The 26,018-nt window shown below is 46.5% G+C and overlaps 1 protein-coding gene across 1 annotated transcript in view; it reads right to left on the bottom strand.

Moving 5' to 3' along the window:
* Window positions 1-1,654: 1,654 nt before the first annotated feature.
* The window catches only part of LOC124541398 (leucine-rich repeat serine/threonine-protein kinase 1), a 69,111-nt gene continuing 44,747 nt past the window's right edge, over window positions 1,655-26,018 (bottom strand). Inside the window, exons 5-50 of the mRNA XM_047119251.1 lie at window positions 25,574-25,739; window positions 24,935-25,050; window positions 23,945-24,092; window positions 23,465-23,603; window positions 23,170-23,336; window positions 22,692-22,803; window positions 22,365-22,528; window positions 22,140-22,300; window positions 21,877-22,023; window positions 21,651-21,804; window positions 21,032-21,205; window positions 20,178-20,276; window positions 19,737-19,831; window positions 19,389-19,586; window positions 18,909-19,161; window positions 18,488-18,589; window positions 18,248-18,389; window positions 12,823-13,025; window positions 12,676-12,750; window positions 12,449-12,594; window positions 12,155-12,262; window positions 11,883-11,952; window positions 11,485-11,601; window positions 11,329-11,407; window positions 11,133-11,257; window positions 10,969-11,056; window positions 10,241-10,881; window positions 9,848-10,168; window positions 9,668-9,767; window positions 9,429-9,571; window positions 9,245-9,350; window positions 8,931-9,091; window positions 8,644-8,847; window positions 8,150-8,458; window positions 7,975-8,077; window positions 7,696-7,805; window positions 7,293-7,415; window positions 6,928-7,225; window positions 6,132-6,222; window positions 5,792-5,920; window positions 5,431-5,541; window positions 5,009-5,160; window positions 4,795-4,928; window positions 4,599-4,718; window positions 4,330-4,437; window positions 1,655-3,899 (exon numbers count right to left, since the gene is read on the bottom strand). Of these exons, the coding sequence (XP_046975207.1) occupies window positions 3,828-3,899; window positions 4,330-4,437; window positions 4,599-4,718; window positions 4,795-4,928; window positions 5,009-5,160; window positions 5,431-5,541; window positions 5,792-5,920; window positions 6,132-6,222; window positions 6,928-7,225; window positions 7,293-7,415; window positions 7,696-7,805; window positions 7,975-8,077; window positions 8,150-8,458; window positions 8,644-8,847; window positions 8,931-9,091; window positions 9,245-9,350; window positions 9,429-9,571; window positions 9,668-9,767; window positions 9,848-10,168; window positions 10,241-10,881; window positions 10,969-11,056; window positions 11,133-11,257; window positions 11,329-11,407; window positions 11,485-11,601; window positions 11,883-11,952; window positions 12,155-12,262; window positions 12,449-12,594; window positions 12,676-12,750; window positions 12,823-13,025; window positions 18,248-18,389; window positions 18,488-18,589; window positions 18,909-19,161; window positions 19,389-19,586; window positions 19,737-19,831; window positions 20,178-20,276; window positions 21,032-21,205; window positions 21,651-21,804; window positions 21,877-22,023; window positions 22,140-22,300; window positions 22,365-22,528; window positions 22,692-22,803; window positions 23,170-23,336; window positions 23,465-23,603; window positions 23,945-24,092; window positions 24,935-25,050; window positions 25,574-25,739 (7,084 nt within the window). The 3' untranslated portion in view covers window positions 1,655-3,827. The remainder of the gene's footprint in view (window positions 3,900-4,329; window positions 4,438-4,598; window positions 4,719-4,794; window positions 4,929-5,008; window positions 5,161-5,430; window positions 5,542-5,791; window positions 5,921-6,131; window positions 6,223-6,927; window positions 7,226-7,292; window positions 7,416-7,695; window positions 7,806-7,974; window positions 8,078-8,149; window positions 8,459-8,643; window positions 8,848-8,930; window positions 9,092-9,244; window positions 9,351-9,428; window positions 9,572-9,667; window positions 9,768-9,847; window positions 10,169-10,240; window positions 10,882-10,968; window positions 11,057-11,132; window positions 11,258-11,328; window positions 11,408-11,484; window positions 11,602-11,882; window positions 11,953-12,154; window positions 12,263-12,448; window positions 12,595-12,675; window positions 12,751-12,822; window positions 13,026-18,247; window positions 18,390-18,487; window positions 18,590-18,908; window positions 19,162-19,388; window positions 19,587-19,736; window positions 19,832-20,177; window positions 20,277-21,031; window positions 21,206-21,650; window positions 21,805-21,876; window positions 22,024-22,139; window positions 22,301-22,364; window positions 22,529-22,691; window positions 22,804-23,169; window positions 23,337-23,464; window positions 23,604-23,944; window positions 24,093-24,934; window positions 25,051-25,573; window positions 25,740-26,018) is intronic.

Raw genomic sequence — 26,018 nt, 5'->3', positions numbered from 1 at the left:
TTATAAGTATTTACAAATATCTACTGTCTATGGTCTGTGGAAAGTAAATTATCTGTGAAACGATTTATCTAAACAATAACGCTGTTGAGAATTTTATTGAAAATACTTCGACGTTTCTCTATTTATTTTGCACAAGGATTATTTAACAATAATATCACGAATCAAATTATTTTTTACGTTAAAAATACACGCTATACGACTTCCTCGTTCAGAAATCACGCTATTAGTGTACAGATATCGTTTCTGGCAACAAAAGCAGATATTACTGATAATCGAGCTAGAAATTCGACCACAGATATAATATAATGCTAATTTCCATTGTTTTAAACGCATCTAACTTCAGTCTGGTTTTAGATTAAGGGTATTGTAAGTAGCGAATGCAATCATTACATAAAGAACTTTTAATTAAAATATGTTTCATTGATCAGGGAAAAGAAGATTTATATTAAATACAATTGTGCACGAGACGTTGTAAAGCAGATTATAAAAACTATCTACAAGTGTCATTGGAACTTTTAATGAATGAATGAATGAAAATGTAGTTCATGATCTTAAACAAAAAAGAGATCTTTGATTGTATGGTTCGCAATACAATCATAAAAATGAACAGTTATAAATGTTAAGTGTCTCGAACTCTTAAGAGTAAGTTTGTTTCAATGCGATTCATCAAATTACCTAATAAAACCTTATTGGAGGTAAACCTACTCTTTCACGTGAAAGTTCAACAGGCCAGCAGCAGTGACTGGGTCACCTCGTCTCATCGGTCATACAAGACATGATAAAGAATTTTTATATTGTTTTAATATATTTTGGCGGAAGTGACTGTACATTATTTCTTTCCGACTATTTTATTGATGTCTAATGATTTTTATGAGGATAATAATCATTCGTAATAATGATCTACGAAATGATCAGTTTGCGATCTTCATTAATTCATTCATTTAATTAATACTTGAAATTGTTTTAGTGTCAGAATTCCAAATGCTATGAAAACAGTTCAAGATAAGCTTTTAAGTTAGCGATAGTAAAATAAGCAGTGGCGTAGCTGGTTGAGGAAAGGCCCCGGTGCACAGAAAAAGAATCAGGCCTTCACCCCCTCTTTCCCATCCCTCTTCAACTAATAATTACCCTTTAAGAAGCTTAAGATTTAGTTTAGAGGGCCCCCTGAGCTCGGGGGCCCTGGTGCACTGCACCGCCTGCCCTACGATAGTTACGCCATTGAAAATAAGTTTAATTAATATGATGCCTTATTCGTTAAAAGATGTTGACTTATAAAATGTTAATATATAAATAAATTATATTTGTATAATGTACACTTATTTTGTTTCAAAAACAATTACTTATTATTAGAAATGCAATTCACAAAACCATAGAATCAAGAGTGACAATAAAAATAAAGGTTGTAAAGAATTAAAGTATACTACGACATAACTTAGATGTATCATTGACAAATTTTATAAAACTGATTAGTGCCGTTTATACAACCAACAGAAACAGCTCCCTATCGCGCCATTCGACGCTATCGTCGCTATAGATTCCCGCGTCAGATCAACCCGAGACAGCGAGGGCGTGTAAATCGACGTGTCAATTCAACGAACATTAGGTCACATAAGAAATAAATTTTGATAATTTGGGATAGCGTAGTTAATTCGGATGTGATCGGTTTTACAAATTTTGCCGATGCTACATCTAAGTTGTGTCGTACTGTAGGCTGGTTGATTGGACGGATTTACGTGCGAGAAAATAAAATTACTGAATGTATGTTACTGCTGGCGGCGAGGGTGTGAGGGCAGAAACACAACCGAGACATAAAATACTGTAAGGGTAGTTTTAGTAACACTGTCACGTCCTACAATCGAATAGATCGACTTTTAATCTGTATTACAGAAATAAATTAAAATTTCATAATCTTGTGTTTTTTTTTGTTGACCGTACCTTCCTTTATATTTTGCTAAGAGTAAGAAGATATATTTTGTTTATTTTGTCCGTATAATTTATTTTATTTCAAAAATCTTTGTATCATTTCTATTGATCCTGAATAATATAAAATTCAAATTAACTTGAAGATTATTTCGTTCAAAAAATATGAGACAACATCACATACATTACTCTGATCCCAATGTAAGTAGTTGAAGCACTTGTGTTGTGGAAATCAAAAGTAATGACGGTACCACAAACACCCAGACCCAAAACAACATAGAAAACTAATGGTAATCTACATCGACTTGGCCAGGAATCGAACCTGGGACCTCGGAGTGGCGTACCCATGAAAACCGGTGTACACACCACTCGACCATGGAGGTCGTTCAATGCCTTCGAGGATACGGCCGGTTTCTCTAGTCTGTATCAGCGTAATTCTACTGTAGGCTATAAGCGCAGTGCTCACAAATGGATAATATTAGGGATAATAAAGCTTAAGAAATTAGAGGCTCATAATTGGATACATTATAAAAAGTATAAATGTTTTTGTCCATAACGGTTTGTATAAGACCATTCCATACATTTTTAACATAAAAACAACACAAAGAACACATTCGATCAATCCACAGAACCACAGACTCTATTAAAAACTAAGATGCATTTGGACAGATTAAATAAAGCTTTGCGAACAGCCATCGACCAATCAGCATTCAATAAAGAAGCAATTGAGATAATTTCAAGCTTAAATTGTAGATGAATACAGCTCTTATTTCACGCAGCGAAGAAACATAAATATGACATTGCAACATCACAGATTAAAAATAAGTTTTATATGAAAATAATAATTTTAAATATTAAAACTGTTGCTAGATTAATTTGGATGTGTTTCCAACCAGAACGCTAGGTTATTTTATTATCTGTCGGATTACGGTTGAACACGTTCATACCCAATGATAAGTATGATACAGAATTGCAGTTTAAGACGGAGCGCGCTCGTCTGGAACATGCCTAATGACTTTGAAAATGTAAGCGTAGTTCAACAATTAAGTCCTGTAGAATGATCTGGAGCGATTAGCAAACAACACATTCGGGCTATCTAAGACGGCTAGTACAATCGCATTAAGCTGTAGCGACACAAGTTTGGAGGGAGGAGGGGGGGCAATCTTAATATTTGTTGTAACCACAATAATTATAATAGTTAAATAAATTAGTCTTTTGGCTAAACAGTCCATTCAAACTCATCACAATACTACAAGTGAAAATCAGACTTGTATTTTAAAATTTAACAAATAATATATAAATATATCCAGGCCCCCATCCGCACGGGGACTGCAGGACTCAGGGGACTGCCTGTAAACCCGACGTCGCCGTGAGCTTCGCTCTGCTACCCGTCGTTTCCTCTTTTTGTTTTACAATTAGAGTAAAAAGGTATATCGACTACTTCGGTTAGTATATCGCCTACCTAGACCTACCTACCTAGGAGAGGTATAGCCGAGTCCAATGGCAGGGCGAGTAAGACAAACAACTTTAAGCTTCAATTGACCTGACCTTGGTCGATATCTAAATAATCTAACGCGGAAAATTTGTGTTATTTTGAAAGGTAAAGTGCAGATAAGTAAATTAACGCTGCCTGTGTTGGCGTAACTTAGCTGAGCTGTTACAATCGCATAGTATATGTAAATCTAAGATTTGTTTACTCCTCCCGCCATCGGAATGTACAAAACGTATTCCCGCGTCAGCATCTGCCAATAGATGGCACCTCTATAAAACCGCGTAACGCTTACAAATAGACATTACCTGCAAGCAAATATAAATATGTTTGGCCGTTTTTTATTACAAATATAATAAATTCGAAAAAACGACGCTTCAAACATCCGCATTGGTGTCGTCGAGCGCGCCGGCGGCGGCTAGTCCGGCAGCCAGTGCTGTGCGTTCCAGAGCAAGCAGTAGAAGCCGGAGTATGTCGTCGTGTTATTCGACTGAAAGAGGAAATATGCTATACTAACAGAAGGATACATATTTTTTCGTATCAAAATTGTTTATTTATAACTCTTAGTTTAGCGGTTGTTGGTCGGAACGATAACATTATTATTCTCAGTAACACTTGGTGGCAGGGCTCTGAGCAGGTCCGTCTAGGCAGGTACCACCCACTTTTCAGATTCTCTACCGCCAAACAACAGTACTCAGTATTGTTGTGTTCCGATTTGAAGGAACGTAACATCTTAGTTCCCAAAGTTGATGGCGCATTGCCGATGATAGTAATGGTTAATGTTTCTTACATGGCCATTGTCTATGGGCGGTGGTGACCACTTACCATCAGGTGGCCCATATGCTCGTTTGCCAACCAATAGCATAAAAATCAATTTATTATTGTCTAGATGTTGGATGTTGCAAGCGGTAACTACGCACCTGTGCAGGAGCGTATCGCTGCAGCAGCGGCCGGTAGCCGGCGCCGAAGGTGACGAGCTGCGTCTGCCGGCGCTCCCCGCACGCCGGCAGCGGGACGATCGCGCGCACCTGCCGCCGCAACATCGGTGCAGGTTACTCAACTGTATCTCGATACATGTAACTGTGTCATGTCCCAGACACAGGCGTAGAGACATGATGCTCAGCGGTACAATGATAGAGGATAACACATAGTGTGTCTGTGTGTGATACGTGAGGGAGAAGTCACTCGCCTCCTCCTCGTAGGGGCGGAACACGGTGAGCGGGCGCAGCGACGCGGCGTGCGCGACCACCACGCAGCCCCACGCCGTGCCCACCAGCGCCTGCTCGCCCAGCGCCGCCAGCGCCGTCACCTGCGACACGCCGCCGTGAGTAGGCGATATACCCCCCCTCACCTCACCCTGTGCATGTGTGGGTATGGGCGCTCACCCGACAGCGCTCGACGCCGAGATGCTCGTCGATGGCGATGGACTGCAGGCTCTCGGAGCACGGCACCAGCTTGCTGCAGTCGAGGCGCGCCGTGGGGCTGCGCGTGCGCGCGCACCACGCGTACACGAACACGTCTGTACACACGCATCGCATACAGTAGCAGCACATACAAGCCAGGGGTCGTGTCGGTGCGGAGTCAGTGCGGGTACGCTACCGGCGCGGGCGGCGGCGAGCACGGTGCGCGCGTGCGGCGCGGCGCAGAGCAGCGCCAGGCGCGCGGGCGCCGCCAGCTGCTCGGCCGCGCTCACGCCCTCCGCGCGCACGGCGTACGCGTGCAGCGAGGGCCCGCCCGCCCACACCTCCACGCTGCGAGCCAGTCGCCAACATTACCAGTAAATCATCACAGAACATAAATTGATACCACCTGACATATCATAACTCAGAGCGAGTCGGGGGACTTTACAACTTATTACACTCAGTTATTATAACGCAACATGTCCGTGCAGCACAGTATTTTTCTTTGCTTTCTGTAACGAAAAGTATCCAAACGCATTGCGTTTTCTGTCCCAAAATATCCTTACTAAATATGAAATGCAGTCTGATGTTGGCACTCGAAGACCGAGCTGCGCTACTTACCCGTCCTCGGCGGGCACCGCGGCCAGGCAGCTCAGCTCGGTGGCCGCTCCGAGCTCGGTCAGCACGAAGCTGCCCTCCTCCTCCGGCCGCTCCGACGTCACCAGGAACAGTCTGTACGGAGCATAAACGATAGCTTTAACAATACACAACATTAGCGAATGAATGAGTGAATGAAAATTTAATCAGTTGCTTGTGAGGCGGAGGCGGGATAAATGAAAATGCGAAATTGAGTTCACAAAACAATATTTCAAACAAAAACAGAACAGTAATTTTGTCAGTATGGTCTGCAAAATAATGTTAAAATTATTAATTTCTAAGCGAACCCAATATTAAAATGACATTTGAATCCATGGTGTGTTACCTGCCGCACGCGAGCGCGACGGCGACCTTGGGCAGCGGGGCGAGCAGCTGCAGGTCGGCGACAGCGCTGGGGGCGCCGCCCACCACGTCCTGCAGGCGCACGCTCCAAGACAGCGCGCACGTCGATATGCTGCGAGCGGACGTCAGTCAGTAAATAGGCGGTCAGTTAGTCAGGACCGGGCATCTTCTGTTATGTTATTGAATTAATCCAACGTAACTTTAAGAAAGCCTCTTCGATTAATCTTATCGAATAAAACAATTTTGAAATGTTTCCCTTGAGAAAAGGAACAGATGTTGGTGGTGCAGTGCAGTCAGTGCAGTCGGTCACTAGCGGTACTCACGCGTAGACGAATATTCTGCCGACGGAGTCTCCGAGCCACATGTGGGCGCCCACGCGGCACATGGCCGTCACCAGCACCGGCTCCGCGTTGTCTGCAATGACGGAACTTCGTAAAGGCCGGTAGAACATTATGGAGACATTGCTGTTTTTGTTTGGGAATTAAGACATATACGCATGAGGTGAAATCATAGATTTATATGTTTCACAGTTTAGATATAATTGAAACGTGTAACGCACTCCCAATAGGCTATTTGACTGGTTTTTAAAATCAATTTTATATTATTTAGTAGAGGTTAAGGAACCCAGTAAAAGTTGATTTTTTTATTTCTAGTACATATTCGCCGAAAAATATCATATTAAAAATTCCATATTTAAATAGCGCGCGAAAACGCTACTTGGACAATATGGCGCTACAACGGGGTCGGTGATGTCACTTTCTTGTATTTTAATCTGTGATACATATAGTAGAAAAGCAAAGTTTACAAGAAAGTGACTTCATCACAAGTCCGGCCAATCAGGAGCGTTTTGTGTCACGTGACAAACGTTTGAAAATTTGCATTTTTCTATACATATAATCTTTAAGTTTTATTAATTTTCATAATTTATTTTTCACCACCGAAAGTATCCTGTGACATGCCAAATAATGGTAGAATAAATTTTGTGTTAAAAGAGATGATGTACAACACTCCAACAGGGATTTCCGATGAGAGACTTTTGCGACAGTAAAATGACATACTACCACCCTGGGAGCATTCATAAGGAGCGTGACGTCATACATGGGGGGGGAGGTCGCTCACCGGGCGGCACGCGCAGCGTGTGGTGGTGCGCGAAGGCGGCGGCGCCGGCGGTGAGCGAGTGCGCGCGCTCGGGCTCGGCGCCGGCGTACCACACGTCGGCGGCGGCGCCGGCGCCCGGCACGCGCAGCGCGGCGGCGGCGGCGGCGCGCGCGGGCCGGGCCGCCGCCGCGTCCTGCAGCGCGCGCCACTCGGGCGCCGCGCACACGGCCGTGAGCGCCGCCGCCGACGGCCGCAGCTCGGGCGCGCCGCTCCAGCAGCGCCGCATGCTCTCCAGCATGCTGCACGGGTACTCCAGGTCCTGCGGGCGGCCGCTCGGTCAGCGCGGGGCGTCGCGGTAACGTGTCCGGCGTTGGAGGGGCGCTCACCCGCGGCGACAGCGGCGGCCGGGCGCCCTCGAGCACGGCCTCCTTGACGGCCTCGTGGCCCTCGAACGGTTGTCGCAGCGTGAAGATTTCGTAGAGCAGCATCCCGTACGAGAAGCAGTCGACCTGCGGGGTTTGTACAGTATTAACATATTTATCACCCAAAATATGCACACACTCTTCAAGGTAGCTCTTGGACACTTTAAGGCCCTTTTTCATCGTCATTCATTATAAGTGCTTCCGGTTCATAACGAGGTTGTAAAAAAGGATCTAATGCAAGACTAAAAGGCCTTGCGTATATATGAGTCTCCGTGGAAGTGTAACTTCCTAACTTGGCAAGCTTGGGGGTAAAAAACGATCCCTGATCACACAAAGCTGATAAAACATGGTATGGTAGTAGTAAGACCTTCTCGGTGTACTCCTCCTCGCCGTTGTATCTCATGATCTCGGGCGCCATGAAGCCCTCCGTGCCGCCGAAGCCCTTCGTGCCGGACGGCGGCGCGAGGCGGGATATACCTGATGCGGAAATGTGTATTAAATATATTGATATTTTATATATAATGTATATAACTTTACTGCAATAGCTATTATTTAAAAACGATCTTCCGTCTTTAAAGAATTGCTAGTGAAACACAAACGTGTTTGGTGGTGATATAAAAAAACGGAATCCGAGTCATCATCTCACCGTAGTCTCCCAGCTTGACGTGCACGTCGATGGGGTCGGGGCTGCTCTCCGCCTCCTCGGCGTCCTGCGGCGCCGGCAGCGCCCACACCAGCACGTTCTCCGACTGCACAGACAGGCGTGACTGAGCGCGTGGGGGGAGGGGGGGGCGGTCCGGGCGGGGGGGCGGCGGGCGCACCTTGAGGTCGCGGTAGAGCACCCGCTGCGCGTGCAGGTACTCCAGCGCGCGCGCCACCTGCAGCGCCAGCGCGCCGGCCGCGCGCACGCCCACGCGCGCGCCGCAGCCGCGGTAGCGCCGCAGCGCGCCCTCCAGCGAGCCCTGCGGCGCCTCGGCCAGCAGCAGCGCCAGCGGCGCGGCGCACGCGGCCAGCAGCGGCAGCACGTGCGGGTGGCGCAGGCGCGACAGGATGCCCAGCTCCTGGCGCAGCCCGCAGTACGCGCGGCACGCGCCGCCCTGCGCGTCGCGCTCCCAGCGCGACACCGCCGCCTGCGACAGGCTACCTTATTACTTCGATGGAACTTTCTAAGTGATCCCGTGCAATTCCATGCCGATAACAAAGAATTCAGCAATCTACTTTTATGTAATACATTTTTTACAACAGTAGAGATACTAACATCATATGGAACTATTTATTAAGTACCATAAGTGGCACCGATATATTATAATGTCACCTTGTACGCCTGCATAGCTGCTATGTCATGCGCGGAGGGCGGGGCCACGGGCTGCAGCGCCTTCACTGCTACGGGACAGGGCTTAGCCCCTGGTCGGCGCCATGTCCCGGTGAGGACGGTACCGAAAGCCCCGCGACCGGCGACAGCCGTGCGAGTGATGTGCTCCCAGCGGGCGCGCTTTTCCTCCTCCACGTCCAGAAGGAGCTGAACGAAACAATTTAAGATTGAATCTCATCGCATCCGAACACGGCCAGTCCCGCAGCTGTCGGACCGCGGTGGTCGCTCACCGTGTCGGGCGCCACGTCGGCCAGCTGCACGTCGGGGTGGTGCGGGCAGCGCAGGGGCGCGGACGTGCAGGCGGCCAGCACGCACTCCTCCAGCGTCCAGCACGTGGCCACCAGCGCCGGGCTGCTGCACACGCCCTCCGACGAGCCCATGCGAGACGACGCTGAAATCACAGACTATATTATAGATTTTATATTGATTTTGTGTTATGGAACATTACACCATACACCCGCAATGTCTGGAGATCAGATGGAATTTAACGTTTTTGGCTCGTTGCATCTTTACGCTAGTTAAAAAATATTGATAACGTTCTCACTGTTGGACTCTGCTCCCACGCCGCTGTCGCCGTCCGAGGCTCGCGACTCCTCGGAGAGGCGCAGGCGACGCGGCTCCACGCCGCCGAGCTCCAACCGCTTGAACACCTACAACGACACAGAGCATTTGTTTTGATATACCAACATACGCCGGTTGCATCCGTTACAAGGTCTGCGCCAGCCCACCTGTGCGAAGTGCTTGTCGTGGTCGTGCGCGTGCGCGTGGTGCGGCTCGTGCGCCTCGTTCTGCGCGTCCGTGAGGCACGCGGGGCAGGGCGCCACGCGCGTGATCAGGCAGCGCCCCTCCGACGTGTGTACAAAGCGGGTACCTGCAAGTACGAGACGAACACACGGCGCCGTTAGAGGGGGGGGGGGGGACACCTGCCTTTCAATTAATAAGCGTTACAATTAATAAACATTCTCACCAAGGGATGGGTACCAATCTTCGAGCAGCAAGTCCACGTGGTCGGACACCAACGCTAGCACCTTCGTCAACACCTCGGGGTTCGGTTCCAGGCTGAGGCTCTGTTGGGGTTACAAGAAGTTGGGCCGTAGAATTAATTCAGAAGCTGATATGAAATAATGATGTAGTCATCGTCGAGGACCTGGCAGCCGGCGAGCGGCAGGCCGTCGTCCCGCCGCACCACGCACACCTGCGCGGGCAGCAGCAGCTCCACGCACGCCGACGACTGCACGTCCAGCTCGCTCCACGAGCCCTCGGCGCGCACGCGGAACCGGATCGAGTGGTAGAGCTCGTCGGGCTCGTCCTCGTCCCCCACGGCGCCCAGGAGCGGGTCGTACCGCGGCGGCAGCTCGCGCAGCGCCAGCAGCACCAGCTCCCCGCACACCAGCTTGAGGCCGGTCTTCCAGAGCTTCCACGACCAGTTGAAGTCGAGGGCCCTCGCCACGCTCTCGTCTATGTCCATCTGAGCACGGAAGGATACGTTGTACTCGTGTCAACGGGCGAGGAGGGGGCTGCAGCTAGGGACGGCGCCCACCTCGCGCGGCGCGCAGTAGAGCGCGGGCGCGTGCTGCGCCAGCGCGGGGTCGGCCAGCACGCGCGCGCACAGGCGCGCCCAGAAGCCGCGCGGCACGTAGGACAGCAGCAGCAGGCGCCGCACGCTGCGCCCGCCCGCGCGCGCCGCCACCGACACGCCGCCGCCGTCCTCTGCCACGGGACACGTTAGAGCGCCGGCGCGGGCGCCGCCTGCGCCGCGGGGCTCGGGGCACTCACGTATGAGCAGCGGCGAGTCGGTGCCGCGCGGCGCGGAGAGCGCGGCGGGCTGCGCGGCGCGGCGCGGCGTGCCGGGCCAGGCGCGCGAGCGGAGCGCCAGCTGCGGGCAGCGCGGCTCCCGCTCGGGCAGCAGCGGCGGCACGAGCAGCGAGCGCGCGTCCCAGCAGAGCGCCAGCTCGAACTTGTTGAGCAGCGAGGCGCCCAGCGAGCGCGCCTCCTCGCCCCCGCCGAGCGCCGGCGACGCCTTGAACACGTGGCACAGGTCCTCGACGCGCATGATGCCGTTGCTGGCGAAGGGGTTGACCTCGCGCACGGTCACCACGTGCGCCAGCACGTCGCACAGCCACTGCGGCCGCACGAAGTACAGCTCCTTCAGCGTGGCGTCGTCGTAGTGCAGCAGCACGCCTGGCGTGAACGGCAGTAGCATTCGGTCAAAATAAAACTTGGACCCCCTTAACGCTCGTCGTACCGTTCGTATACGGGCTGACTAACCGTTTTCGTGGAGGAACATGGTCGCCTGGTGCAGCTCGGCGGCGTCGCGGAACATTCGGAGATTCTTCTGCTGCATGTACTGAGTCACCTGCGGCATGGAAGGGGAGCGATCGTTAGTCGGGCCTCGTGCGCCAGTGTAGCTAGCTGCGCGCGGGGGCACTGACCAGGCGCTTGTACTGGTCGTGGCGCAGCACGGGCTCCTTGAGCTCGGCGGCCAGCGCGTGCACGCACTCCTCCAGCGCGAGGTACGTGGCCGGCACGCGCTGCTCCAGCAGCGGCTCCTTGCTGCCTGCAACCACACACATACGGTATCCGCACGCACTCGGGGGCTCGTTTGCTAGCTCAGGCATATCCGCTTACCGGGGGGCTTGACGCTGAAGGCCACGGAGTAGATGATGTCTGCGAGGAGTTTGATGTTGTGGCGCGTGCTGCACGACACCTGCGACAAATGCACTCGTCAGTGTTGAGACGAGGTCACAAAAGATAGTGCATCCCACGATCGCCTACAGGCCGCACCTCGACGGAGTCGAGCACGCGCGGCAGGCCCAGCTTGTCGGCGTCGGGCGCCGCCATGACGGCCCCGCGGATGAGGCGCTGCAGCGCCATCGGACTCTCGCTCTCGCTCATCTTGCTCTGCGGAACACCGGACATAAGTGTCGGATTTTATATTACACACTGAATGTAAAACGATTGCATAAGGATGCCCGAAAAAGTTTAAACTAGTGGCGGATGTGACGTATGAGGGATTCTACGACATCTCTCAAGGACAGTCACGAGTATCACATATTCCATAGCAGTGAAATAAAAGTGACGTTATACGCAGTTAAAGGAACCATCAGCAGAAGAATACGTCGCCACACGAATAAAGCGCATGCAAGCGAGGGTCGGCGGTGTAGACGTAGCGCGAGACTCACGTTGTTGACCTGGTCGTAGTGCGTGCCCACCATGATGACGGGCGAGCCCGGCGCGCGCGCCTGGATCGACCTGCGCCAGATACACTCGTCAGACAACCGGGTGAGACTCGCGTCCCTCCTCGAGGCCAAGGTTATGTTCTTGAGGTCACTTTTTTTAAGGATATATTTTTTTCTTTACAAATAAATGCTTCGACTTAGGTGGAATAATATTATAACTTAAAGTATTGTGCATGGATATATTCGTGAGTACAGGGGACGTAAGGCATGCGTACCTCAGCCACTGCAAGGCGCTCGCGAGGCCCTTCCTGCCGTCGGTCACCTTCCATACGACCAGGTACAGGGAGCGCTTCGACAGAAAGTACTGGTGGGTTGCGTAGTATCTGAACAGAGAACCTTCGTTAAAACTGCTTTCTTTAATTGTTTATTTTGACGAGGGATTTTTTTGTCTGTGACTTTATGATGACTGCCTTCAGATCTGCACAAAGCTAAAGAAAGTTAACGAATGCTTAATGGTTTAACCATAAAGACTACGACGATAGAATCTCCGGCAAAGAAGAGTGACTCACTCCTGCTGCCCCCCGAAGTCCCAGGTGCGGAAGGTGAGCGGGCCGCGCTGCGAGCGCTGCGACTCGTACACCCACGCGCCGATGTCCACGCCCACGGTCGACATGCCGCGGCGCGACGACTTGTTGCCCATGCGCTTCGCCCAGTGCTGGGGACATTCGGAAAGGATGCAGACATTTTTGCAATATGAGAATACATTTATTGTATCCAGTTAAGTGAGATTACTCACTTCCGTCGGCTTCCTCCGGTGGTGAATGGCGGACTCCTGCCTCAAGCACTCCAGCAGACTGGTTTTGCCGATGCCCTGCAATACAGAAGAGTGTAAAAAATCAAGTTCAACACCAACACTTGCGTGTGTATGTACTAGCGTGCGTACCTGCACCCCGACCACCATGAGCTTCATGCGCGTGTAGGGCTTGGCCTCCTGCAGCACGGAGCGCAGGTAGCCCACGACGTCGACGCTGCGGCAGCGGCCGCCGCGCACGACGGAGCGCAGCGGCTCCTGCAGCGAGCAGCCCACCGTGTTGAGGTTCCAGAGGCGCGTCAGCAGGCCCATCTGCGGCGGCAAGTCCGTGATGTCTGCCCGCCAGAAAGTTACTGAGTGTACAACTCGATTGCGATACATAGCGCTCGTTAAAATTATAATTTCCTGATTAAATTTATATTAAATTCCTGAATAAAAAGAATATATTCTTTCCTCTTCGTGTATATATATATATATATATAAGGTTTTTCAAATTAAGCAATTTGATTCATCTAAAATAGAGTTTAATTTTGTTAGTAACAAATAAATTTTACAATTAAAAAAAATACAATAATAAAAGCTGAGTATTACAAACCTAAAATAGAGAATCGACAATTGCAATGTATAACTACTAACACAGAGATTATATCTCCCCCCTTCGAAATAATAAAAAAAAATATATTTAAATTTTCTTCCTCTTAAGTTAAATATTTATCTGTGAGAAAAAAAAAAAAAAAAACTAAAAATCAGTATGTATAGGGATTAGCTTTGTGACATGATAAAGTCCAGTTGATCTTGTTCCACGACCAGTATTTAGTTTAAAAACTGAATCGGATATTTTCTTTTCTATTGCAAATGGACCAATTCTAATTTCATCCATCTTTTTTTGTTTAATTTGTTCCCGTAGTCAACATATACCATATCTCCTTTTTTAAAATCATATTGTAATCTATTTTTGGCAAATAAAATTTTATTATAGTCGTGCGATTTTATTGACCTTTGGAGTGCTATTTTCCTGTCTTCTTCCAAATTTTTTGTTAATAACTGTTTTTCTTTTAATTCACGTGGTAACAAGTCTGTAGATTCCCCAGATAGCAAATATTTAGGAGAAAATCCTGTTACAGAATGATTTGTTTCGTTATATCTGTTTCTACATTCTTCAGCTATTTTTGACCAATTTCTTTTTTCCTTTGATTCATTCATTTTGCATCTTATTTTGTTTACAATAGTCTGATTTAGCCTTTCGTTTAAACCATTTGAGAGCGGTGCATCTACCGCAGTAAATATTAATTGAATGTTTCGGTTCTTAAGATAATTTTTGAATTCAATCGAATTAAAAGCTGGATATTGATCAGAAAGTAAGATGTCTATTGTTTCTTCTTTAGGAATTTTTTCTATAAGTTTAATAAAGTCTCGAGCGTGTTGATTCTTAGAACATAAGATATATGCATATCTAGTAAAGTGGTCAACTAGTAGATGTAAATACTTTTTTGTTGATCTTTGCCCACCAAATCCTCCTATTGTATCCAGTGACATTATTTGAAAGGGTTTATTAGCTGGGCCTAATTGCGATATAAAGCCATATTTTCTATTTAACCTTGTTTTATTTTTTATACAAGTCTCACAGTTTTTGCATATATATTTAATATTTTCTGATAGATTCGGTGCAGTATAAAAGGGTTTTATTTTAGATTCTGTTTGATTTATTCCAGTATGACAATATTTTTCATAGGTTTTTTTTATTATAATTTTACTGTAATTTTCACTTAGAAGTATTTTTTTATTTCTCTTACCATTTTTTTTATAATAAATTCCATCTTCTAACACAATATTCTTTTCGTGTTCTTTTATTTGCAAATTTTGTGCTTGATCACATTTTATATCATGAATATCAATAATATTAACCGTCCTTAAATTATCTTCATTATTAGCATCCATGTCCAACACTGGATTTCTGCTGAGACAATCAGCTTCTGTATTATTTTTTCCTGGGAAATATTTTATTTCACAATTATATTGTGACAGATAGTATGACATATCGCCTAATTCATCATCAGGTCTGTTTCTTACATTTAACTTCTCTAAGGGTTTGTGATCTGTATAGACAGTAAAATAGTTTCCAATCAACCAATGTTGCCAAAATTTTATACTCTCTTTTATGGCTAAGCATTCCAAAAATATAGCTTTTTTATTTCTTTGTGATTCATTTATTTTTTTAGAAAAATATGCTACCGGCTTTTCTTCGCCGTTATGTTGAATTTGTTTTAAAACTGCTCCTATTCCCACAGCACAAGCATCTGTATAGATAAATATTGGTGCTTGTGGATTATAAATGGCTAGTATTGGTTTGGAACACAAATAATCTTTAATTTTCTGAAATGCATCCTCACATTGTTGTGTCCAATTAAATATCTGATCTTTTCTCAATAGTTTGTGTAAAGGGTCTAGAACGATTGAAACATTTGGAATGTATTTTCCATAAAAATTAATTTTTCCTAAAAATTGTCGTATTTGTTTTCTATTTTGAGGTGCAGGAAAATCTTTAATTGATTTTAAATTGTCTTTTAGAGGTGTAATTGTATTCTTTTGTAATATATGTCCTAAATACTTAACAGAATTACTTGCAAATTTGCATTTTGTAACTTTCAACCTGAAACCTTCTTCTTGAATAGTATTCATCAATTTTTTTAAGTGTGTGATATGTTCATCAAATGTCTTAGAAAAAACCAGTATGTCATCAATAAAATTCACTGCAAATCCCGACAGGTCATTTTTTCCTTATAATATTTCCCAAAATTTGTTGAAATATGGCTGGTGATGTTTTAAGGCCAAATGGTAAACAAGTCCACTGGTAATCCTAAACCTTCCTGTGTTACAAAACCAGTTTTGTATTTGTCTGTAATTTTTAATGGGATGGACCAAAAAGCTGAATTTATATCTAGAGTTGTAAAATAATTACAATTTATTGTTTTTGTTATTAAGTCTTCTATGAGGGGAAATGGTTGTGATTGAGGTATGATCAGTTTATTTAAATCCCTGAAGTCTATGCATAATCTACTTTTTTTTCCTTCGTCCCTTTTAAAAGCTAAGGTCACAGGTGCCGCAAACGGACTGTATGATTCTTCAATCAATCCATGTTTTAAAAGTTGTGAGATTTGACTTTCTATTTCTAGCTTGTCTTGAACTGAACATCTGTATGGTCTTTTATAACAATATTTTTCAACTTGTAAATCTATACACGCTTCATAGTTTTTCACTTTTCCAGTGTCAAATTTATTTTTTGCAAAGATATCGGTATAACTATCCAATAATATGTTTATCTGTTTTCTTTGATGAGTATTTAAGTGTTCTGTATCTATATTAAATTTGTTTGTGTCAATGCCTTCATTAAAGTTTACAGTATATTCTTTTTCTTCTATATTTATTCCCATTTTTTTAGTTTGGTCATCTTCAAAATTATTTTTATTTCTTATTTTGAAATTGTCTGTTTTTGTATTTGGATATTTAAATTCTCATCATGAGTCAACCCAAAGTTATGTATTGAATCTAACCCTAGTATTAAATCATACTCAAAATATTCATTTTCAAAGATAAATGCATTTATTTTAATCTTCTTATGCATTACCTCCGCGTCTAACGTAATTAATCCTTTTGTTTTGCCCTCTCCACTTATTGTTTTTATTGTGTTGTAAAAATAATTTGTTTTCGTATTCATCACCTGAACTAGTTTTGAATTTATTAATGTTATTCGTGAACCAGGGTCATACAGTGCCTTGGTTTCTAATCTATTATTTAACGTCACTGTAATCTCAATAAGTGGAGGAAATTTTAGTTTTTTGGATCTTCATCACTTAGTTCAACTTTTAATATTGAATTAGAATTAAGTTTTTTATCATCTGTTGTTTTTTTTTCATAGTTATACCAGCAAACACTCTCTGGATGTGATCTATTCACTTTTCCTTTATTTTCACAAATCCTGCATGATTTTTTTTCAGTTTGTTTTATTTCTGGTTTATTGTATTTATTAACAGTGTTTAAGGTCTTCCTTGTGTCGTTTTTTCTTGTTAAACTTTCTAATCCTCTTATACAGTTAAAAAGGTCATTTACTTCTTTAAGGTTTTCCCTGTCAATTCTATCCGTTACAAAGTTCGGTAGACCGGTGGCAATTAAATATATTAAGGTTGGTATATGTATGGATTTGTTTATTTCTAGTAACAGTCTCTCCTTTTTTAGAGCGTATTCTAACATTGATCCTTGTATATATTTAAAGTTCATAGCGTACCTTATTGGTGACCAGCCTTTATCAGCAAATGTTTCACTCAAACTTTTCTTCCATACCGACCAATCTGAATCTACAGTATGTTTAATAATCATTGAGCTGTACCAATCTACACAACTATCTTCCAATAGCAATCTTAGAATTTCTACTTTTTGTAAGTCTGTATCTATTTGTAATCGTGAACAGTCACTTTCAAAAGTATCTAACCATTGTTTAACATTTGTTGTATTTTTTGAAAACTTCTCTATTGAAAATTCTGATATTAATTTCATCTTATTTTCTGTTTTTTTTTTTAACAATATTGGTTCTGTTGCTAAAGACTCATTTCTTTGTTCTAATTTTTCAAGTAAAAACCCATCAAACTGTATGTTATTATCATCTAAATATGTTGATTTCATATCCTTAGTTAATGTTATCCAAACCTGTCTCTTATCGTGCCTTTTCTGCAGAGATTTTTTTTATTTTGTCAAATATTTCATGCTTTATTATTTCTTTGTGTAGGTGCACTGGTTGGTACTCTCTAGGCATAACATACGTTTGGTTTTGTGTATCCGTAATTGAAGTTATGGCATAAATACTTGTCTTATTATCATCTGGTTTGGCTTTTATTATAAATTCAAATCTTAATTTCTCCATTATGTAGGTAAAAAAATGTTACCTTTTTTTACATGCAAATTGCAATTGTCGATTTATAAGGGTGATGGGTTTTTCAAATTAAGCAATTTGATTCATCTAAAATAGAGTTTAATTTTGTTAGTAACAAATAAATTTTACAATTAAAAAAAATACAATAATAAAAGCTGAGTATTACAAACCTAAAATAGAGAATCGACAATTGCAATGTTCTTGCTTTAATTTTTAAACAACAGAGACCAAATGAACATTAATTAATAAAAATAAATACTTTTATAACATGAATGTCTTAAATCAATATTTTAAAATTAATTGACAATTCTTATGTCATTAAAAAAATATATAATATCTTTTTTACTGAGTCAACCTCCTTCGACTCAACTATTAATTACTAACTACTAACACAAAGCTTACATATATATATATATATAGTGTAAATTCAAAATTGCGAACAGTGAAAAACTAGTAATTAGTAGTTTCGTTCACCATTTACTCGCCCGCTGATGAAAGGACTATGTGACTATTTTACAACGCCATTATCGCTATCGCATTATCGGCAGCGCTATTATAGGTGGCTTATTTGCCCCATAGACAACCTATATCAACAGAATAATAATGCTCTCAAAAACTTGCAACTCAACGGACCTTTATTCCCGCTGAGGTTGAGCACGGCGAGGTTGGTGAGCAGGTGCAGCGCGGGCGGCACGGCGCGCAGCAGGTTGCTCGACACGTCCAGCATCGACAGCAGCGGGAACAGCAGGCGCGCCTTCAGCGAGCCGCGGCTGCTCTGCTCACACCGCGCGGGGTAACTCAGTATCATGGACAAACTCGTCCATGAGCCAGGGTAAACAAGCAGTAATCTCCAAGGAAATATCGGCAACTCACCCACTCGTCGTCGTTTTCGTCACTGGTGGGTTCCACCGCCGGCACGAGGCCGTCGTCGTCCGTCGTCAGCTGAATGCGCGTCAGCATGTTGTTGGCTAAAATCTGAACATAAACGAGCGGCTCATTAAGATTTAAAAGTGCGTGGCAAAGTTGTACCCTACGCGTGAACTTGTTATCTCCTACTGGCAAAGATTTTCTCGAGGGTATAGAGAAGAAGTCGTTTGTTTAACACGTTTTTCCACTTTCGGTGCGAGAATGCCCCCACATTTACATATATGTCGTAGTTGTCAGCTTTGTTAAGTAGACTGTGGACTATTTTTAAGGTCTTATGACATTGATCCATTATAAAAATGTTCTAATTATATTTTGAAATCAATATTTCAGTAAAGCCTGTTCGGCGGTAACGCTCGACATGACGGACCAGCGTGCGCAGGCCCTCGAGGCGCAGGTGGCGGCGCGCGGCGCAGGCGGCGCTGAGCAGCTGCGCGCGCACGGAGCCGGCGGAGCGCGGGCGCGCGCGGGCGGCGCGGCGCGCGCAGTAGCAGCGCAGCGGGTCCGCGCCGCCCGCGCCGAAGCTGTCCACCTGCGGCAGGCTCGGCCAGCACGAGATCTCGTTGTGGCTCAGGTCCAGCTGGCGCAGGCTGGTCGGGTACGACGTCACGTACGACATGGACCTGCGGCACGGGAGAGCGCGCTCTACACTAGCACTCGGAGACGACTGTCCCGTCACATATATGCATAAATAACGTTCAAATACCGCCACTTACGAAACTCTGTGCATTTCGTATGGCCCATTCGAGCCAAATTCAACTTTATCGCTCAAACTGTGGAAAGCAGTGTCATGATCGAATAGGCATGTTTGAAAACAGTATTAGGAGGATACTAATACGGAACACCTCACCTTAGATTATTGTAGGCCATGTTGAGCCTCGTCAGCGCCGGCGCTCGACACGCGAGGGGCGCCGGCACGCACGAGAACTGGTTGTGAGCCAAGTTGAGAGACGTGAGGCAGCTGCCCTCCGTGGGGGGCTCTGCGCCGCGCGCGGGGGACGCCGCCCGCGCCCCGCGCCACGCGTGTGCGCGCCGCGCCTCCGACCATCTGGACACAGGGGCAGAATAGAGCCGGTCACTCGGGGTTGGTTAACTGAACATGGAAGATCGGGCATCACCAAAGTAGAGCATACAATAATTGACGAAAGAAGAATAAGGATACTCACCCGACCTGGCCAACTAATAGTTATGTACTCACACGGCGTTCCCGGCGCGGTTGCCGAGCGTGGGGATGTCGTCCTCGTCGGGGGAGGACTCGCTCACGTCCAGCGATGGACTTCGGGAGGATGAATTCTGCGAGACCGGTCGGTAATGTTGATAAACATAGTTAAAGGAATACTACCAAACAACCATCATCTTGTATATTTGTATGAGTGTCCAAAACACTGGTCTTGGTTTTTATTAAAAAGCCCGTCATTATTGCTAGAGCAGAGAGTAAGTTAAATATAAATCAATCTTTTGAAGAGGTTCTGACAGTCAAAGACCTCGGGATCTGCGGCCTCGTAGCTAGTTAAAAGACCAATGAGGCACGTAATATTCATAAAATAAAACATACATTTCACATATAATGCCAAATCACGTAGCAAGTGTTATTAAAGTGAATTAGCATGAGTTAGTAGGGCTCGGTGACACAACTCACTGATTGGTCGAAAGCGAACGGTGCGGAGTGGACGGAGGGGGAGGCGCTGGGCGACGAGGACTCCGAGGGGGAGGCTGGCTGCTGCACCTCCGGCACGCCCTGGACACGACACAACTACTCAAGCGGGGGCTTCGATAGTACTGCTTGCTACGATACTATACGATACATTCAGATAACATCACTCTAATCTATGGTTATTATACAGATAATAATAATTATTGGTTGTGGATTAAGCAGTAAATATACCACCTGAAACAAATAATCTACTAAGATAAAACAGTACTTACCATAAATTAAATCACATAGGTATTTCAATAAATAAAATTATTTAGTTAAATATTTATGGATTTTCATGTAGGATCAGTGATCTAATCAGAATATCGACTAAATTCACAATTATGTCAATTTACAAAGGAGAATCCAATTGGGCGTGCAATGAATTCATTCAACGATATGGGCAGACGAATCCGTTCAAATGCGAATAGCATCTGACCTCACTATGACGTCATTTGAAGCTTATAAGTACTGCTAGCAACGACATCGTGAAAATTAACTGGTGTACTGTTTGACGAAAAAGAAACGTATGATTTTCTTTTTATCGTGTCCCATATATTTCAATGAACTATTGTTAGTAAAGACTAACGGGATTATTTTTCTATCCCTACATGATATCACCGTGCGTTACACAAAAGGCCCGCAACTAACAGATTTGTGGATAGTTAGTTATCTGTTAAGCCACAATTTAATGGAGACTGAATATTCATACTTTTAATAATTAAATTTCATTCTATTTTACAAAAGCAAAACAAATCGTTTCTAAATATGACCTGCAGGTGACCGTCTCCGATCGGTACCTCATCTCCAGTCGGCAGGTCCTTGAGGTGGTTGAGGGCCGCATTGAGGTCTCTCAGCGCTGGAGCTTGCCACATCTGCGGCGGTAACGCGCGAAGCTTGTTGTTGGAAACGTCCAGGCTTGTTAGCGAGGGGAGGGAGAAGAGTTCCGGCGGAAGTTCCTCTAGACGATTATCCTGGATAAAAATTTATTATACCAAATGCATATAAGACTAGTTGTCGCTCGTGCTTTCGCTCGTGGTGTTGGAGGTTGTCATATATTAAGGCAGAAAAAATTGCCTGGTCCTTCCTCGGAGTACAAATTCGCTTCATACCAAAGGTCATTAAATTTGTTTGATTGGTGGTAATTGAAAAAGCGACAGATAGACAAACAGAGTTAAATTCAATCATGAGCTAGAAAATCCAATACATTTGTCATTTCGTTATGTAAATAGTGACATACTTGTTTAGCTGCGAGTGATTTGGGTGAGGCGGTTGCATATTATGATGTTTCTGTATCCCTGACTAAATGTGGGAAAAAATCATGGATTGAGTAGTCAAGTCACTATCGTATTTATATTATTAGTGAGGATCGCAGGTGTCCAGCTGTGTTACGTGTCCCAACGTTTATTGCAACCGTACCTGCAAGTAGAGCTCCTGCAGCACGGGCGCGGTGTACACGTCGGCGCTGCGCTTCGGCTGCTTCCTCCCGCGCCGCCGCCCCTCCACCTCGTCCTCGAACGGGTCCTCCGCCGTCGGCAGGCGCTCCAGCTTGTTCTGCGCCACGTTGAGGTACCTGCACATACCGGGCGGGTGGGTGTCCGTGGGGTCGGAGCTAACGGTGCGACACACCGGAGCGCGGCCTCACCTCAGACTGAGCAGCGAGAACAGCTCGCGGGGCAGCAGGCGCAGCTCGTTGTTGGCCAGCTCGAGGCGGGTGATGGCCAGCGCGGCGCTGCCGGCGGCGCCCAGCCGCGGGTTGACGCGCAGCGCGGCGCTCGCCAGCCAGCTCATGCTGCACACGACACACGGTCACGCTCGCCCCTCTCCCCTCCCCCTCACGCTCGCCCCTCTCCCCTCCCCCTCACGCTCGCCCCTCTCCCCTCCCCCCACCCCCGCGCCCGCACTCACCGCAGGCGCGCCAGCTGGCAGCGCAGCTCGCGCCAGTTGACCATGACGGGCGTGCTGGGGCAGCGCGCGCTGTACGACAGCGCGGGGTCGGCGTCGCGCGCGCTCAGCACGCTCTGCGACACGCGCGACTTGTCCAGCTTGTAGTCGGGGTCGGGGTAGGCCTGCGGACGCGCTCGGTCAGTGGCGTGCTCGGCCCTACGTGTCGCGGCGTGGCGTACTACCCACCTTGGTGGCGAGCAGCGCGGCCAGCAGCTCCGCCAGGCCGTGGCGCGCGCACTCGCGCAGCGCGCGGCCGCCGGGGTCGGTGGCGCCGGCCGCCAGCAGCATCTCCACCACCTGCACGTGCTTCGCTCGCGCCGCCACCGCCAGGGCGGTCCACGGGCCGTCTCCTGGGAGGGGGGGGAGAGGTTGGTAATTGTAATGACCATTTAACACGCCTGAGCCCGGATGAGTATCGTACTGGATGATTTATCACATCAAGTACATTAAAGTTAGATAAACTAAATAAGAGCAAACTCGCAAAACTATCGAATAAGTATTGAGGGCACTCACGCTCGTCGCTGTAGGGGGCGCGCGCGGGGGCGGGCGAGGGCGAGGGGGAGGCGCGCGAGCGCGACACGGACACGCTGCGCGAGCGCCGCCGCGCCTCGCGACCCTCCGACTCCTGCGCGCACGCTCTCATTACTTGTAGCAATAAACAACCGTGACCGACCGCCGACCAAATAAATCTTCATCGGCTCACAAGGAATTACAATCCAGAATATGGAAATCGTTGTCACTGGTTAGTCACTAGATTAAGAGATTCGAATAAGCTACCATTACAAATATATTTACACTGGAAACAAACGACACAGGGCTGGTAACATCGACCTCGAGAATTAAGATGTCATCTCCCTCGTGCCCTATTGCCCCTATGTTACGCCGGCACACCCAAATTAGAACACAACAATGCATACGGTAATGCTGATAAGCAGTATGCCATCTGATAAGGGGGCGGTACTCTGATAGAGCTGTTAGTGTGATGTCTTACCGGCAGCGGCGGCGCGGCGGCGGCGTCGGGGCGCGCGCCGGCGGCCAGCAGGCGGCGCAGCACGCGCACGTGGTTGAGGCGCGCCGCGCACGCCACGCAGCTGTCCGCGCCGCGCGCCGCCTCCACGCGCACGGCACGCACGCGTTGCGCGTCCGCCGCGCCGCCCGCTCCCGCGCCCGCGCCCGCGCCCGCCTCCGCGCGGCTCTGCGGGACGACACACGCGTGAGTGACCTGACGCTACCTTACGGAATGTCCGCTTCCTCCTCGTACAGGGAGGCGCCGCTACTCACTGCGCTGGGCTTGTTGGCGGCGCCGGTGAGCTTGCTGACGATGGCGTGTATCCCGAGCGAGATGCTCGCGCGCTGCGGACTCTGCACCGTCGGCACCTGCGCCGGGACCGGGACCGGGACCGGTTCTGCGCTCGTTGTTTGAGGCTACGCAAGCAATTATGCATATAAATTCACTAATAAGTCCCTCATGACATAACAAGAAAGGCAAGCAATACTGGTATATACTAAATGAACATTTTATAAAAGAGTTTGATGCAACTAGATTGAATTAAATTAAATTAATAAACTAATTGAATACTTCAAAACTGTAAAATCAAAACAAATATATTTATCTTTTAAAAAAAAATTGTTTAGTTTATAGTATAACTTTAAGAAAATCGTTTGAGTTTCGCAGATGTAAAATTTACTTACAGACCTTTTATGATTAGTTAAGTGAGTTATTATAATAAGTAAACGCATGGTCAGTGCAAGACCGAGGCGCGGACCTGGTGCACGGGCACGGTGTGCGCCAGCAGCGCGTCGACGACGGCGGCGTTGCCGAGCGTGCACGCCACGTACAGCGCCGTCTGCCCGCTGGCGTCGCGCGCGTTCACGTCGAACGCGAAGCGGTACTGCCACTTGCCGCTCGCGTCCCTGCGGACGGCGACCACGTGCCGTTAGCACTCGACCATCATCGGGGTGCCCGAGGATGGTCGACTTGGACCAAATGTTAGACCTCAAAAGTCTTACAAATCTTTATTTAACTGATGTACCACATAGATATAGGAGTATAAAAATTTTAAAAGTATTTCTTATTTTAATTTTCTGCTCTGGATACAGGCATTTTTGGAGCTATATTAGACTTGCACAAACATTATAATACATTGAAAATTTAATTTCATAGACCAAAAATGAAATTACTAGCTTCCATCAAGAAAAAGTAGTCATAGACAATATTCAAAAAGTAAAAAAAAAAAACCGCTGATATTAATCTGTGATGAAACATTTTAAATTTAAAGCCCAATGATTGCCTTGACTGCCGACACGAGAGCTGGTTTATTTTTCGTCCAGGATCAGAATTGCGATCCAGCGAAAAAATGCCACCAACCTTTTTGTCACCACTCAAAACATTCATGATTTATATAATCTATTTTAAATTTGATTTCTATATCTTAGCATAGCACGCAGCAATCCATATTGTTTAGGGAAGTGCGGGATAATTTATATGGTGATAAGGTAATTTTTGAGATAAACTGCCCCGGCGACCCGCGCGTCACGGGGCGCGCTGGGGTCAGCGTCAGCTCTTACATCACCGCTTTTATATATCACATCACAACGAACTATTGAAACGCATTCCAAACTTGAAACCAATTGATTTTGTTGACGAGAAGAAGTAAAAAGCCGTACAATATTTCTTCTCCCTAGAAAAACATCAGCTAAGTGTAAGTTGGTCAGAATGCCGCATAAAATAGATTTTGCGTATTGCCGTCACTCACGTGTAGGTGTTGAGCAAGTGGTCGGGATAGGGGTACTCCAGCAGCAGCGTGACGAGCGCGGGGTGGCCGCCGATGCACGCCGCGTGGAGCGGCAGCCACTTCTCCACTGTCTCTTGCTGAGGACAACACAGCCATCACTTAAATCACACATTTGACATACGCGGCACACATACTCATTGATAGACCGTGCTATAGGTTACTGGACGAGCATATGGGCACTCTATCATCATCAGCGAATACTTCGGGGCCGAGGAGTTCGGGTTAATCGGGCTTTCTGAGGCACTGGAGTTTAAACAGAGTTAATTTTCCAACTTCTAACCAGACAAGCATAGGTAAACGATTACACTATTAGGACGTATTATGAGGAGGAATGAGGATATTGTATTGAATATCATCCATATTGTAAGGAAGGTCTTGCATGAATGTGGATGGATATAGAGGGGACGACCTAAGAATCGATGGATAGATTGTGTGAAATACGATATGGTTAGAAAGAATGTTACTTGTGAGATGACGTCCGACAGAGAAGTATGGAAGGGGAAGACATGCTGCGCCGACCCCAAATAAAATTGAGATAAGGACAAGCGGATGAAGTAGAAGTAAACGACGGTCACTAGTACTGGGCTATTAGTAAGTCACCTGTATCGCTTCCGGAAAGTGCTGAAGCAGCAGCTGCGCGATGTCCAGGTGTCCGTGGTAGCAGGCGATGTAGAGCGGGCCGTAGCGCGTGACGGGGTGCGCGCGCCCGTCGGCGCCCGCCTCCACCAGCGCCGCCGCCGCCGCCGTCGCTCCCAGCTCGGAGGCACTAGAAGCAAACACCGCAAGCTTTATGATCGCCTGGTACTTTGGCCTAAGAATACAAAATATTAACATAAAACAAAGTATTCATGTGTTTTAGTTAAGTTTCTTCCATGCAACAGTCCTTAAAATAGATCAAATGAAAATATACTTTATTCAAGTAGGTACGCTTTTACATTTAAATTGTCATTTAACAACTACAATTAGTGAAGATACCACCGGTTCGGAAAGTAGATAAAATACAAGTATGTTAGTTAATTCCTCCAATCGTGCTACGGACATGTGC

The sequence above is a fragment of the Vanessa cardui genome, chromosome 28, assembly GCF_905220365.1.
Source record: "Vanessa cardui chromosome 28, ilVanCard2.1, whole genome shotgun sequence".
Lineage (NCBI taxonomy): Eukaryota > Metazoa > Arthropoda > Insecta > Lepidoptera > Nymphalidae > Vanessa > Vanessa cardui.
This window is presented reverse-complemented; position numbering and strand designations above follow the sequence as displayed.